Here is a 17,691-nt window from a genome sequence, read left to right as displayed (position 1 = left end):
TATGTACGTATGATACTTCAAATGAGATTTGACAAATATAAAAAAACCAAAATACAACAAAAGGAAGAAAAACAAGATTTCAATCTGTCATAATAAATATGATTTGTCGAGGGTTTGCATGTTTTGGGTCACCGTGCATTCACTCAGAGGGTGATTCCCCGCGGTGCAGGGTCATACCTATTTGAGAAATTTGATTGCCGCGGAGGAAAACCCACGGGACGCGTGGCCCGGGAAAATCTTTTAGTTTATCTCGCGGCTGAAGGGACGGACGCTTTTATTGCGAGTTTTCCAGAATGGACGGACGGGAAAACGGCCACGCCAGCTTTGGATGAAGCCATCTTTGTTACGTTTCAAATATTTAGTATTGCGTACCAGAGACTACTTCATTCCCTGCGCTATCTCGTCCCCTCCCACTCAATTTGACAATACGGTAATTCCGAACTTGCCTGAATTTATACACATACATATATTTTAGCATCCAATATAAAACGTATCGATTACGTTTACGTATTGTAGCGATATCTAAAAGAAAATGGACGTATGTATGTAGACTCTGCGAAGATTAATTACGTGAGAGTGGTGAATATGCGTACCTTGTTGCTATGACCGGTTTCTTCGCCTTGTCCTGACAAAGTAACACCTCTTCCGTATCCGGGTGAAGCTGGTGATTGATGGCCGCCATAAGAGTCAAAGTCTGAGGGGGTCGAGCTGCCCCATACGGCCTCCTGGAAACTGCTTTTCACGCCCAACACCGAACACACCTGAAAACAATCAAAATCATGTCACACTCTGGCATAGTCTAATTTGCCCAAAAACATCAATCAATATATGATGATGATGAGCAAAATTTCAAAATGTAGCTACGGCACAGTTCGTTTGAGCTTATGATTCGACTATCTGCATAATATGACGTATTCACGTGAACTAAATATTTATATAAATTGGCATTATTAAAACTATATAAAATTCTAAATTAATCATGTAATTTAAATATAAGAAGGTTTAACATTTCATTATATACATATATGTACATATATAGAGTTTGATTAATCAATTATTTGCGTATTTTATAAAATATGATCAATTTTGACTGATAAATTAAACGTTTCGATCAAACATTCAATTTAAAATAATTTGTGATACGGCTTCAAATAATCCCATAAATTTAATTTAATAATACTTAATATAAGTAAACATATCGATTCCATTTAATAACGAATTTAATTTTGAAATATGAGTATTTGAATATTGAATGAAGGCTTGAAAGACAGAAATCTTGAGGCTTCACGTAAATTCATCAATATGATTATTAAATATTAGACATGTATTATTTAGTAATTTTTGAATGGAGATTTTATATTTAAAAAAGAACTACCCGATAATTTTTGTGTGGAAAGTTTTAGCCTTAAAGAAAATACACGAACGTAAAATACATACATACATATGTACATAGATCCTCGTCAAAAAATACATCATTTATCTTAAGACTGAGCGTCTCGCTCCAGAGTGAACTTTTCAGTACAATGTAGTCGAAACCTTTTGTATAAACAACTGGAAGATTTGATCCGTTTCCTTGAGAATGTATTATCTCTAAGTGCTAACAATTGGGTACTTAAACATATTTTTTTCAAGTTTGGCAGGTTAAAAAAACAAGCTTTTCTTGCAAGTAATGAATAGCTTCGATTTTCTCAAATCGAATGAGTACATATCGAGTAACGAACTTTGCTCTCCCTATTTTCGGAGACAATTTCGATTAGATATTTACGAATGGTGTGTGTCGCGGGAGAATTCAGCCAATTTCGCAAAACAAAATTCTATCATCCGAGTTCGATTCGTATAGGAAAACGAACCCTTTTATGCGCGCACGGTTCGCTTCTTGCGCTCCCTTAACGTTCTTAACCTTTTCGTCGCAGTGTCATGTCAGAATGGAGTTGAACCTTCGAGAACCTTCGCACTTGTTCACAGCGTGGGTCCTCTTTACACGGAATACGTTTTCGGACCCGTGCCGAGGGCTCAACTCGTACACCTTCATAATAAATGAGATATGAAGTGCCCCAGTTGGAGGCTATGATATATTTTTTATCATCGGGAGGAACGATGTTTATTCTGTTATATTTATCAAAGTTGATTTTAATATTGCGTTATTCGTGAAAGCTTTCTCGGTTATTTCAAAATTCATATCATCTTCGTGCGTCATTGTCAGTCGAAAGGAACCACCTTTCCAATTCCATTCATCCATCATTCTTACGGCCTCCTTTATGCAATGTTGAAATCTTTCACATTGAAATCACGACATTTTCGCATTCATATCCCATCCCGTCAGCCACTATGATTAATCCTTATCGTTAAAGACACATTTAATAGACCATCCACCTTGTAGTGATGTTCCTATACTGATTTTAGATCACTGCGTGTCAACGAAAACGTAAGCATCTTCAAAAGCATTAACTTCGATGAAAATAATTTTAGCATAAATAATAAATAAAATTTCCGAGAAATGGCAGTATTATACAAAGCGACTTCACGTTCAATAAGATTACATTAACAATCAACTCCAAAAGTAAACCGATAAATCAAGCCGGAAAAAATCTACAACGCCGAATCTGATAGATAGCTCGTAGTTGGCGAAGATTTTTATGTCAACCGGTCGCCATTTTCCGCAATATATGTATGTATGAACACTGGACCGGCAAAACATGAAGCAATCAATGACGGAATTAATATGAAAAATGGCAAGCATTCGTCGGAAAAGTGCCCGTTGGTAATTTAAAATTTTCCTCGGAATAAATCAGCCCTTAAAGCCGATGCAAATGGCCCCCGGCCGAAATATGAGCGCGGCAACTCTCGGCAAAAGGAATATAACGCTTTATGATGATACATACTCTCATATTGTCGGCACATTAAATGCCACTTTCTGTAATAAGTTTTTCCCCTCCCCTCCCCACCCCGCATTTCCATTTCCCCCCGCCGTCTGGTTACATGGTGTGTCCTCTCACCAGGGCCGAACCGGCAATAAAACGTACTCGACGAAGTTGCCGGCTTATTTGGGGTCCCGGTTGTTTGAGTGGTCTTCTCGATTACAACTTAACAATACCGTCTCCGACTTTTGTTGTCGCGAACCGGGGTTGAGGAGTCCTCGCGCCGGTTGAGAGGACAATAAATTACGGATATGATCATAAAACAGAATTATTGTCCACACGCTATAAAAGGACTCGACCATACATACATTCGTACGACTAAACAATCGTCTTCACATTCTCATACACAAGTTCCGTTTTTGCTTTTGTAATATCTAAAGAGTACTCCATCTTTCATAATTACCCCTCGTTAAGTATTTGTCGATGAATATAAAAGTTCAGGGTCGCTTTCGAAGAATGAACAGTAATAGTTCACTAAAGTTTTTTCTAGATTCTCAATAATGATGGAATAGATTTTAATGGACTCATTACACGGAGCAACAAAAGATGTGTACGAAAAATGTATATTTTTGACATTAAAAATTCTCTAGATAGTTATTTTATTTTTTATTTTTATTTTTTATTGTTTCAAATCAATATATACTCATCATTACAGATTTGCTCCAATGCGACGGGTGTACGTTAACGAAATACAGAATGCATAAACAATCAGAAATGAGAAATACAGTAATACATATACAATCAGAATATATAGCATATAACAATTAATAGGAATAATAATCATAGAGACATCTATGGATTATAATTAGATTTTTTTGTGTACAATTTTTATACATATAATAAATACGAAATTAAAGAGATGTCCACAGAGATATCTATAGATTTCAGATTACTGTGCATAATTATTACAAATTATACACAGGCAGATTTTGTGACAACAGGAATAGATCTAATACCAATTTTCAGGAACCGTTTCAGCAATGATCAGATAAAATTGGCAAACTGTGATAGAGAAACGATCGATTTGGAGTCACAAAAACCCCCAAATCTAACCAGCAGATGGCGAGGGCTCGAACCTTTGACCTCAGTGGTGCTAAATATATACGCTACCACTAAGCCAAACTGCTGGCTAATAAATAAATCACAATCAATAGAAAAAATATCTGACTGTGGATTCAAATACTCACTTTTAGCACATCAATAATAGAATTTAAGCTAAAGACTACAAAAGCCAAAAATATGTAAAATTGGCGTATTTCTTTAAACTTTTATATCTCATAAACGAAAAGAAGCCAATAAAAATCATTGTCATATTTGTGTCTAGTGGGTCAAACTTAGTATAGATTGATAAGTCTACGCTCCGGTATTTTTTTTTGTTGCAGAGTGCTATTAATTGATCCATATAATACAATATAACCTTATAAATAAGGCTATAATTAAATGATGTGTTTGTAGGAAAACCCGAATTTATTTAATGTGCTATATTTATTTTAAAAAATTCGTCCAATTAAATTACATTTGATCAATTCATTTTAGTAAATAAAATTTGCGTCAGATTCACGTGACTAAATTAATAAATAAAGTTAAATAAAAAAAAACTGAAAAACAAAGTCAATTTTTCTCTGGAATGCGTATCAGATATCGTCCAGCTCAAAAATGTTTTTTAATCATCTTTAATTTATTTAACATTATTAAATAACTTTGCAGAACTTTTCATTTCATAATACAATCAAATTGATTTAAAATTTCAAGCAAAGTATATCAATAAAAGCTATCATTATAAATGAGGCTATAGTTTAGTGATGCGTTTGTATAAAAACTTATTATCTTAAGGTATTATAATTTATTTCAAAAAAATCTTCCACTAAAATTACATTTTATCAATTCATTTAATTAAATAATATTTGCATCAGATTCACATCACTATAAATTAAAAAAAAACGCAATAATTTGTTTTCTGGAATACGTATCAAATATCTTTCAATTCAAAATATTAGTTTGTCTTTCATTTTTTCAATCGTCTATAATTTATTTTACATTATTAAATTGCTTTTCAAAACTTTTACATTTTCTAATATTATTAAATTGCTTTGCAAAACCATTTCATTTTCTAATACTATCAAATTGATTTAAAATTTCAAGCAAAAGATTTTAATATCAAATGTTTTTCTTTTCAATAAAAGTAATAATAATAAAAAATATCGTTTATTTTTAGTATTTTTAATGAAACTTGAAAAAGCAGACGAATTCAAACATAATACAAAATAAATAGACGAATTTTCAATACATAAGATGTAAGTAAATGAAAATAAACTTAATACTTTTAGTAATTGTAATCAATATTTTGAGTAAATTTAATAATGAATAATCCATTTTAAAGTAATGATAACAAAATTTAGCCATAGAGTATAAAGTTTGCGTATAACTACAGAACCTTCCGAGAATCCGACGACTTTCCAACTGGCCTACGGGTGCGGCTAACATTGTTATTGTATCACAGTAATAAGGGAAAAACTTTCTTCTTTAGCAAATGACTCGAAAGTGAAAGAATTTTCTTTGGGCCACATACAAAAGTTTCTCGGGGAGAAAGATTTTTAGACACCACCACATACATACATACACACATATTTTGCAGTAGTTGGATACGATAACGAGCGTCTTTCCGTTCGAGGGTGGTGGTGATGGAGTGATATGACTTCGGAAGTCAGCGATCGGGGTTCAAGCACCCCATGGTTTGGCCTGTGTATGGTATGTACATACATACATACGTACAGAGTTCACTGTAACGCTTTTGCGGCAGAGATTGTTGGGAAGCTGGGATCCGACGGATCCTTGTTCGCTGCAAAAGACAATGCGCGGTCATAAATCGGCGGGGCTGCACGGCGCCCCCGGCCCGCTAAGTATTGTTCAGTTCGAGATAAGATTGAGATTGCTTCACTGGCTGAAATAAATATGAGCGGGCCAAGAAGCTGAAATATGTATATATGATTTACATTCGGCTGCCTGGCCCCGGCTCTTATCTGGCAAATGTATGGGCGGGCGGCCGCACCCCCTCCTACACTTAAATTAGCGTTGAAAATTTTAAACTTTGCGCACTTTAATGGCCAACCTTGCTCTAGTCATTAATATAGGGGTTCAATTCATAGTTTAAAATGACCTTTTTATAAAAAAAAATGCATGAAAACTTTTCTACATACATATTATACATACATATGTATGTGTTGCAGTGAAAGCATATTTCAAGTAAAAATATATTTTCACCAATTCAAGCAGTGGAAATGTATCAAATAATGAATTTACAACGTTTACAAATTTAACTGTAAAAATAAATAGGGTCAACCCTTACTTAACCTAACCTATCCTAACCCTTAAATAATATCAACCCTAACAATCCAATCTTAAATTAATAAAACGAACCCCGAAAATGTAACTGGTTATGATTTCACTGAAACATCATCGAAAATATATTTTCATTTGAAATATAATTTCACTGTGACATATGTATGGTAGTATCAATTGGCATTAAATCTGAAATTACATACCTTGATTAATGTAATTTTTTTATGCAGATAAGTAAAATGGAATTTTTGCGTAGTTTGTATGATGAATAGAAGTCAAACCAGCTGACTAGACTAGTGGTTAGCATATACATATATGTATAGTGCTTTGAACAAAGTGGTCACGGGTTTTCACTGATTCCTCAAATTTCACTGGTTTCTGCTGGTCAGACTTGGGTATTTGTGACTCCAAGTTGATCGTTTCCTATCAGAGTTAGCCAAATTTTCTGATTTCATTGTTGCAACAGTCCCTCACAAAATTGGCAACCTACTATTTGTCAACAATATTTGAATAATTTCAAAATTTACATTTACATAAAGTTTAAAAACATGTGTCACTTTGGGACAACCTGTAATGGAGCTATGGTAAAAATATAAAATTAACAAAATTAAAATTGTGATCGATCCGGTATTAAAACGATGATTTGAAATCCGACATTGAAAGTAAAATGTAATTTATCGCAGAGCGTATCTACCATGTAAATACTTTAAATATGTACATATGTATGTATATAGTGTAAAATAAATATGTACATATGTATGTATATAGTATAAAAATATTTTTATAAGGCCATGCTTTCTTACATATGTAGATAATTTTAATATTGAATTATTATTCCGACTCTTTTTATTAAAATATATGGAATAAAATAAACGTACATTAAAAACATTAATATAATATTCTATATTCAATTTTATATGAAAATATCTGAAAGACAAAGACAATTATATTATGCCGTCTTCTATTACTATTGATTTTTTTCAATGAAAATATTTATTATTGAAATATTATATATAAAGGCATTCATAGGAATACATTTCAAATTGTACTCAAATCTATGTTTACTGATCATACAAATATATGATACCGAATTCAATTATTCTTCGGATAATTGCTCACATCTGAGTACAGTTTGAACTTATTTGATGTTTGTTAACATAGAAACCATTTCAAACCGATTAATTGCGATATTGTTTTTGCAATGCGGAAATGAAATTATTATATTTCGCAACCGATCTTCATTTTCAGACAATAAAATATATAAGCTTTGAAATATACGAGTGATAATTAGCGCTTCGAAAACAATAAGACGATGAGTCATTTAATGAACAAAGCAAGTGGCGAATTATGAAACAACGCGGCACAAAAGTTGAATGAGGTGATTAAAACGATTCAAAGCAAACGAAAAACAATAGGAATAATCGGGTTGCAATTTTGTTTTAAAATTAATAATTCATACACACACACACACAGCTACATGTCATAGTATGCATGAAAGTTTCTAGAAATTTGGACGAGTGAAAATGTATGGATTTGCAACTTTGAGGTTGCAAAGGGGTTGGAATTAGTTTATTTCGCGCAGTTAGCGGCTGTTGTGCACACAGCTGCACCCACTGTGCATCGGAAACGAAACATATATCACTGGTCTATTTGTCAACGCGACTTGCATTCAAATGCATATTGCCACTGAAGTCAAGCGTTACATACAGTGCCAATAAAATGGACAAATTTGAAACAAATTTCACTCGCTAAGAATTACGTGCACGCTATAAAATAAATAGCGGGTTTCTAAGCCGTAAAAAATCAACGGTTTGAATTATTTGTCCATTTTTATTATACCAGTTCCAAACTAAGATTGACTGCCCACCATTATACTAACAAATTATCTCACAAATCTGTATTTGTTAATTTTTAACAAATATTATTAAACCAGCAGAATAGACTAGTGGTTAGCATATCATGCTTTGAACAGAGTTGTCACGGGTTCAAATCCCACTGGTTCCTGCTGTCCAGACTTTGGATTTGTGACTCTAGGTCGATCGTTCCCTATCAAAGTTTGCCAATTAATCTGATTATCATTGAATCGGTTCCAACAAATTAGCAACCTTGCCCATTTTCTCGCAAAGTCTCGAGTTTTCAGCAATCTAGAATTTCGCTGAATTGTATAAAATGCTGCAAATTTACAAATTTGACAGTAAATGTCTGTGTGGGTGTTAATTGATATGTATTCACTGAATCACGCTGAATTGTTTAAAATGCTGCAGATTTACAAATTTGACCATAGATGTCTGTGTGGATATTAATTGATATGTATTTATGTACTCATATATTTATATCAAATGTACAATGTTTCTGGCCAGAAAGACGCATTGGGATTTACTATTAGGACTTCCTGGTATAAATTAAATAAAATAATTATAGGCATGTTTCTAGTATGATTGTAATTCGTATCTATAGATTTATATGCGATTTGTAATGTAACTTATATTAAGTACACGTTTTCCCGACCATAGTCCCGTATTGGGCAATTGTTAAAGTCACTATGGTTTGATTATAAAAAGTAAAAAAACATATTTGACATTGACAAATTTTCAAAGTTATCCAAACTCAACCCGACAATGTCACTCGTCGCGTGTTAAGACAATTGCACACTGTTTATTGAGCAATTTCGTACGTTTGTCGTGTGCTGTTGGTCGGTGCATCGATAACTGCAGCTCGACTGAACACAATATGCACATTGCATTTGTATGTAACATGCATTACATAGTCAAAACGATACATCGGCACAAGTTCGTAAATTGTCACACAGCTTCTCAAACGAAATTTTCTATTTATAAAGACACCTACACGTGCAAATATTATTAACAATATTAGAACTTACATTGTTGTAAATTAGAAACAAGTCGGTGTACAAGTACTTGTAAATGTTTAGTGTTTGCACTGCTACTCACTTCATTGAACTTCCTAAATTGATAATCGCGTTTGTAAATTACGATACAACTATGAAACTTTGCCAATAAGGTTCATATTATATTTGACCGGAATAATAGAACGACGCATACACCGATGTACAATATACATACATAAAGTAGAATACTCAATATAATAATAGGATTCGTTTAACTATTCTGAGAATGTTTAAAACTGTATAAAGATTTCACGGGCTAAATGCATTTAGATTAAGGATTGCGTGTCGAACTTCGGTATGTTATTTTAGAGATGTGCGAGCTTTCATAAGCGGATTTTGCAACACGCACTAACGCAATGGGTAGGTATGTTGTATTTTATACAGGTCTGATTGCTCCAATTATAGCAATTTTCTAAAGAAAGGTTTCGTTTCAGACGGCCATAAAAAATGAACGGGAAAATGGCCGGACATAAGCCACGTGGCCCGTCGAAGAGCCGTGCTCGAAATGGCCAGCTCGCGGTGTATAACCTACATTATTTTTTGTCTGCTAGATATAAAAATGAAGAATTAGACCCATTTGTAAAAAAAAAGGGAAGGAAACCCTCTGTATTGCGTCTGGTCGGTTCATTTTGTATTTTTCACGAGAGGAAATACCGCGCGCTGGCCCTTTTCGTCAATCGTAAATCATAACCATTAGGAGTGAACAACAAAAAAAAAAAACATATTTTTCCCTCGACACACTCAAAGAAAATCGAGAATAATTAATTATGACTACAATATTATACATCTATACAACAATATATTATGCATGCATAGTAATGTACATATGTAAAATATAATATAAAACATTATATTCAAAGCCGTAAAAAGGACAAAAATAGTGTGGAGGAATATTTTTGTTTAATGCAGCTGATGTTTAATACCTTAAAAAATGAATCCAACTAAAATAAATAATATTTTGATGAGGCAATGCAAGTAATTAAATTTTCACTGATGAATTACGGTAGCGAGTAATTTTTAAATAAACTTGTCAGTAGCTTTATACGAATTTGATCAGATTGGGCTCGTCAAAATTGGGATTTTCATTGGGTTTGTCAAAATTTCCTTTTTTTGGTGTTAAAAAATAATTTTACTAACCAACTGTCAAAATAAATTGATTATTACATCAAATTGATCATTACTAATCATTCAATATTCGATATTTATATACATATGTAGATATGTAAATGTATAAGTGTATGTACATCCATATACATATGTATATAAACTCCCATTTATTAAAATTACTGACCATTTATTTAATTTGCTGACAAATTTCATATAAATAATGATTAAATGCTTGCAAAATAAAAGATTAATTTAAATTTTTTTAGTCATTTGCTAAGCACAAAAATGCACAGCAATATAAAAATATGTAAAAAATCATAAAAGTGGTCAGTAAAAAACATTAAACGGTCAGTAAAAAACAATAAACGGTCTATAATTTTAATAAATGGTAGTTTATATACATATACATACATATGTATGGATGTAACTATATTTTATTTTAGTATCTCGGTACGGTCCAAGCTGGGTACATTTTTTTAAACTGTTAAATAATTAGATATTTGAAACATTTTTTTTTTTAGTTGGAAGCCATTGTCTCTAATAATATTTTTAAATATTGTATTTCTATCATGGGAGTGTTCAAATTGTACAGTGATTTGATTTTCATGTTTTCGTATTATTTTTAAGATACATCATCCAACTTTTCATGTGGGTTTCTTTCTTTTAAATACTAAGCCGATTAAATACATGACTGATTATTTAATTTAATAATAAACTGACCACTCAATAACATACTGAACAATTAATACAAGCCATTTATAATACTAACTGACCATTTTATATATTACTGACAACTTTTATTAACTAATTTAATTTACTGACCGAAAAGGAGAATTAGACATTAGGCCAGTTGGCCATTTATATACAGGCCTTAAATACATATATATGTGTATGTATGTATATGTACATATAGACCTTATGACGATTGGTACATTGTTGTCACTGTTTCTTGGAAAGTTCTATTTTTTTTATTATTTTAATTTTATGGTATCTTTACGTTGAAATATTTATAAGAAATATTGTAAATAGGTTTTTGAGCTCTTTTTCCTAATATGCTGTACATTAACATTAGAATCATATAATACTATGATTACTTACAAAATTAAATTAAAATTGTAAAATAGAAAATGATCAGTAGATCAGTAGCTATTAAAATAGATATACATAAGATGTATTGTGAACATAATTTAGTAATAATAAAAATAATTTAAAAATTAAAAATATATAAGAGATAGTATTTAATTATTGATTTTATTTTTTAATCAAAAATAGGCTTTTACATCTATAGCATAACATAAATAAATATTTACATTCGAACTGAATTGAAAATCTGTGTATGTCTGCTGGCACTTGCGGTTACAGACCGTCCAATAATGTCGGTTGTATTGCCTCAAAGGACTATTCCAATTCACTGCAATAAAGCGACACCAACTTTGTTCGGTCCAATGTTTCGACAAAGTAAAAATACAAAAAGAAACTGTTATAAAAGGTTTTCACTTTTGCAAACATGTCCATTTATTCACAGTGAACTTGATCAATACGGGGAAATTTGAGGCGTTTTTCCAATAAATAACAGAGTTTCCTTTGAGAAGTTTAGTCGGTAAACAAGTTTTAAGTGGGTCGCTTATGTCGCGCATGTCATATCAGAAAGCTCGAGAAAACCCCACACTACATACATACATTAGATATATGAAGTATACACGCGCAAAATAGATCTACGGATACTTACGCAACCTAAGCTCTGACGTGACTACCTCACTTCTAATAACATCCTTAGAAAATCTCTCAACTCCGCCAAACTAACTTGGACCGAAAGATTCTCGCGTTACGATATACATACATACATAGTATATGACGCGTAGATAAATATTGTATGTGTATAAATAATGGGAGAGAGAGGGTGTTTAGATTTTTCGTCGAGTGTGAATAATGGGGTAGCGATTGCGTCGCGTTGTGTTTGCGATACGCGCACCATCGGCTTCGACCCCTGACCCGTATCGAGCTACCATTATCACGTCGTCTGTTTGTTTTCACTTTAGGGGCTTTTCTGTTTGGGACATTTTATACGGACCTTACATGTTATTACTTGCCGTATTAATTTCAGGATACGATATCGCCGCGGTCAAACGACACAGCTTTTTTCCACGTTTTTATTTTAGATCGTTCCGCCAAAAAACGCACTTAAGAATGAACACAAAGAAAAAAATTCGGTCAAATTAAAAAAAAAACACCAGTAAAAGTTTCACTTGGACCTGTACACGGCTTATAGTCGAAATATATGTACACTCTTCTATGTACATATGTATGTACATTTGTAAGTGTTTCACTACGTGGTTCATACTATAAAGTGCAGGCAATTTAACTAATCGAAATTGTACATTATTTATTGAAAAATCAACCGAAAACAGATATAAATAAAGAATAAATGTAACAAAATAACATCTGAGTCCAATTATAGATTTTTAAAAATTACATAAAATGGTACATAGAGACAAACAAATAAAAAAGAAAAGAATAAAAACTAAAATATGACTAATAATGAATTATTTTCAGTTTATAATATCGAGTAAAAGCATATGTATAAAAGGTTAAAAACTTTTAGATATACGTAATTGTGTATACTTAGAAAAATTGCATTTAAATTTTACTTAAATTTCAGCCGCGAAAAAGTTTAGATTGCAAAAAATGAATAAATTAATAAACGAGTGTACCTGATGTTAAATGAGAAAAAAACTTTTTTAAAATCCGCAAATAAAATGCACGAGCACTTTTGTAGAATCTACATACATATGTATCTATGTATATTTTATTTTGTTTTTATAAACATACATATATGTATGTATGTATACATATATGTTCCAGGAAGATCTAAGAAGTAAACTCAAAATGCCTTGTTTGCCAATTACAAACATAGATAAGCAATTACATTTATACAGTATAATATAGATTTTTTTTATTTGTAATATAAAGAAATGGGTTACATTAGTACATACAATTTTGCAGGATATAATATTTAATTTCATCGTTGGTCATGTAGACCTTAACAGAAAAGAGGAGCTCTTGTGCTTGATAAATGTCTATGGATAATTTCAAAATAGTGCAAATTTTGCGAGAAATGCTGATATATTACAGAGTGGGTAGCTTATTTATATAATAATTAACATATTCGAAATGCTAACTCGAATTTGCAAGAAACGATGAAACGGTTCTACCATGTTGCCAATTTGGTAGAACCGTTTCAACAATGAAACAACAAACTCGATAGGAAAAGATTGACTTGGAGTCACATACATACATATATCCAAGATCTGGCCAGCAGCATCTGGCCAGGGAATTAATACATTTCGCTTCAGCCTCAGTTAAAAGCATTACACGCTAACCATCAATAGGTATCGCTTAGGACCATTATAATACCATGGTAAAATATAAATAGCAAAAAAATATTTATATATATATATATTTTCATATACATGTGTAGACACAAACACTCGTTAAACCATGTTAAATTATTATACAAATTCCAATAAAACAAAATTCAATTATACATAACGTAAATTTCATTGCATTCATCGCCAAAAAGAATAGGATTTACAGAGATAAATGATTTATGGAATGCATTGATGCAATCTCATAATGGTGTGCAGCCATAGTATGCACGACTGCACTCGTCGCAGTGCAACTGCTCTAATGAACTTAATATGCACGTCGCTCGCTAAGGCGACGACTCCGTAGTCGAACCAGTAAATTTGCAGAAAATAAATATCAATTTAATACAAAATACATCATCCGCGAAAATCACACGGAAATTTCCAACAACACGTCGAACACTTGACCCAATTAATACGAAATCTTACAAGATCAAAGACGAACAAAATCTGAATAGCAATTTCAATGCGAAGAGCCCTGTGCGGTATCTGCATAGATGAACTTGACCCAAAGAGATAATGCTCGTTTAACTTTTTTCCCCTCTCCCCACCATCAATTTTTTTTTTGTTAATACAACCATCGGGAAAACCCTTTCGTTGCGTGGAATCACTTCAGACGTCGTCGTCTGATAACGCACGTATATTTGCGACCCTCGAGCGAAGTTCGGTAATATATTCACGGCACTAACTCTGTACAACTCTCCCTCTCGATTGCCCCACAATATAACTGTTTGTTATGACTTGTTACCCTAATGATTGTTGTCGCTGTGGATACAATCGGTTTCGTGAAATTGTGCAAGATTTGCTCGGAATGATACGCACGAGCGCAATTTCCCCGGCTTCTGTGACTGTTTTAATTTATCACATTAGTATCACGTTTCCAACACATCAACCTACCTTCGATGTAATACGCACATTGAATATACTATAGATCAGCAATCGCGAACCTTTTGATGAGCAAAGTGACAAATTGGGAAAAAGTTGTGGTTAAATATTCACCGACAATCTGTCAAACTTTTCTACGGGCTATTTCCACCACGACATTCAAAATATCAATATAAAAAGAAATTTCAGACAAAAGTATACATATATGTAAACATGCGAAATATCAGATTGATTTGACGATCGGACCTTGTCCAACGGAAATCAAGTCAGAAAGTCGAATCAAGTGGAGAGACGTCAAATTCAAGAGGCTGTATTTGACCGGAACACACATGTTTAACAACATTATAATATAAACTTGTTTTCATTCATTATATAATATATTAGTGAAAATATATGAGAGATAATGGGAGCCTATAATGGAAATTTATAAGATATAGTGTGAAAAATATAAATTTATAGGCGTTTAAACAATTAAAATCTGACAAAACGAGTGGGTGGCATAAAGTCAAACATATTAGGCTACTGGCCACTAGGCTTTATCGTCTCCAAAATATTTATATTCTTAAGCTTGTTTATTACGATTATTTTTCACCATCGAACTATCAGAAGTGATTTAAATTTCTATCGGTGACCAAACAGCAAAGTTTCAAACCGATCGGATGAATGTAGAAAATAGTGTTCGATCAAAAGGCGCAGTGAAGCTATGTAGTAAAAGCCCTGTAAAAAATCAAAGAACAGCTTGCAGCTCCCGAAAATAATTTTATATAAAAAAACACACGCGTGCCTTCAATTGTAAATACGAACTCATAATCTAACATAAATATTTGTTTTATTCGGTAATTTTAGCCATACACATACGATTTTGAAGAAAAATGTTTTTCACATTCGAAAAGAGGTTTTATTTATTTGAACGAATAATTAAATGCAAATATATACACACGTCTGTTTGTTATAAATTGTTAATTTATTCTGCGGTCTAAAACACTATTTGAATTTAAACGCGTGTTTTATTCCGAATAAAACTGATTTCTACAGCCCTTAATGAACATTAAATCGCAACAAAAACATCTACGCTAATTTTTTGATTTGCTAAATTTGTGATTCGATATTTTCCGAGCGTTGTATCAAAACGAGAACGGTACGAATTTAACGGGAAATCCGTTTTGTTTTCATTATTTTCGGCCAATGAACATGGCACGGCATCGTTATGAATTTCTCTTCCAATAAATATTCATTAAGTAAGAATGAAATTAAATTTAAAGACTATTGAGAAGACAACAAAACGAAACACGAAACGTGTGCTTCATATTATATTATATCATCTTCGTTTCGGATACAAGAGAGTTTGTTATTACGCGTTGAATTATATAAAACCATTATTACCACGTTTACATTAGAATCCCGGAGGAAATTTGCATATTATGGAATTTGCGCTAAAATAACATCTTTCTTATTATGTCATTGGTAGCGGTGAATAATATAAACTAACATGCGCGAAAAGCTTCGCGTAAATCCTCGGAGGTTGTACGCGAGTTTTTCAAAGAAACCTTAACTAATATATGTATGTATGTATTATGGTTTAGTCGGGCACATCGTCTATAATGAAAAATCGTAAAAAAGGATATCTTTTGTCCGTACTCGCACTAGTTTATACGAGGATATTGCTTTCAGACAGGATTCAGCTAGTTTTTACGACCGTGGGTTTACAATCCCTGCACGGACTAAGTGTTGTACACTAGGCTCGGGTCTCGTGTACGAACAATTCGCACGTAATCACTCTACTTTTCTTCGGCTTCAATTTGCAATTTAAAATTCTACAACATAAACCTACAGTTTACGACCCCGAGTTGTAAAATCGGAGTGCCACCTAAGATGAAAAGCTGAAATGAAAAAAAAACGAATTAACGTAGCTCACGTGCTCGAGCAAATTATTTCGATGCGATTCAAACGAGGAATAAAATTATTATTCGTGGATTGGATTAATTTTATAATGAGTAATTTAATACGTCTATATGCCTAAATTAATTCTGATGAATTGTTCGAAGGAACAATGCGGATGTATGTATGTGTGTGTGTGTGTTCGCAACGTGGTTGTATGGCTGAGTACGCATTGCGCAGTGGTGTTCAAGTGCGGGGTCGCGCGACCGACTCGGTTTAAGTTTTTCGAAGCCATTCTCGGTTATACGTTGTTCGGGTTCTGTGTAAACTTTGACCCAACTCAAGTTGGCTAGAAAATGGATGTGGTACATAACACTTCATGAAATGGGACCTGGTTACAAACGACTGTTTCTCCTTCTTCCGGCCACGAAAAGGTCACTCAGATTTTTGTTTAATTTTATCGTTGTTTCGACATATAAATATATGTATTTAGTTAGAAAATATCATTTTAAAACCATCTCGATTTTTCTTCGACGAGTATTGCTTATATTAAATGTATTATTTCTGTATAATTGAGGAACACTGCTAGGGGTATAAAATCTACTTATAACCAATCAAATTTTCGATTGAGGGATAGAGTACACATGCACGTACTTGTCATCGTTATTATACCACAAACAGTAAATACAGCAATTTCCTCATAGTATAGAATAAACTCACAAAATAATGGATGTGTGGAATAACTGTGAAATTTTCTACTAATTCGTAATAAATACTCATTAAGGGGAATATAATGCGAAAATATACTGTCAAAATTTAAAATTCATATTTTAAAACATATTTTACTCATTTAAAAGGCGGCATAGCCGATCAACTCAAGGGTTTATCAATAGCAATAAAAAAATAAAATAAAGAAAAAAATCAAATAAAAATTAGAGGAAATGAAACGGGAAAAAATGCAAGACAAACTACAAAACCCATTATTTTTTTGGAAATCATCAAATTTATTTTCAGACGGGTTTTGGTTAAATTCATTGAATAGATTTTTAATAGTGAGTATTGACCTATCAGATTATTTTTGTTAAACGATAGAATGTGTATTGTAGTGGTTATTTACAATAATGTAATTTTATAATAATATTATTTATAATAATGTAATGTGAATTGTAGTGGTTGTTTATAATAATGTAAATTTCAATTAGATTGAATACATGTATGTATTTAAATAAGT

The 17,691-nt window shown here is 32.5% G+C and overlaps 1 protein-coding gene across 1 annotated transcript in view; it reads right to left on the bottom strand.

The window, feature by feature from the left end:
• The window catches only part of nolo (ADAMTS-like no long nerve cord), a 307,268-nt gene that overhangs the window by 102,911 nt on the left and 186,666 nt on the right, over positions 1-17,691 (bottom strand). Inside the window, exon 5 of the mRNA XM_077431662.1 lies at positions 594-761. Within this exon, the coding sequence (XP_077287788.1) occupies positions 594-761 (168 nt within the window). The remainder of the gene's footprint in view (positions 1-593; positions 762-17,691) is intronic.

The sequence above is a fragment of the Arctopsyche grandis genome, chromosome 5, assembly GCF_051622035.1.
Source record: "Arctopsyche grandis isolate Sample6627 chromosome 5, ASM5162203v2, whole genome shotgun sequence".
Taxonomy (NCBI): domain Eukaryota; kingdom Metazoa; phylum Arthropoda; class Insecta; order Trichoptera; family Hydropsychidae; genus Arctopsyche; species Arctopsyche grandis.
Note: the sequence above shows the minus strand (reverse complement) of the source record. Positions and strands in the feature narration are given on the sequence as shown.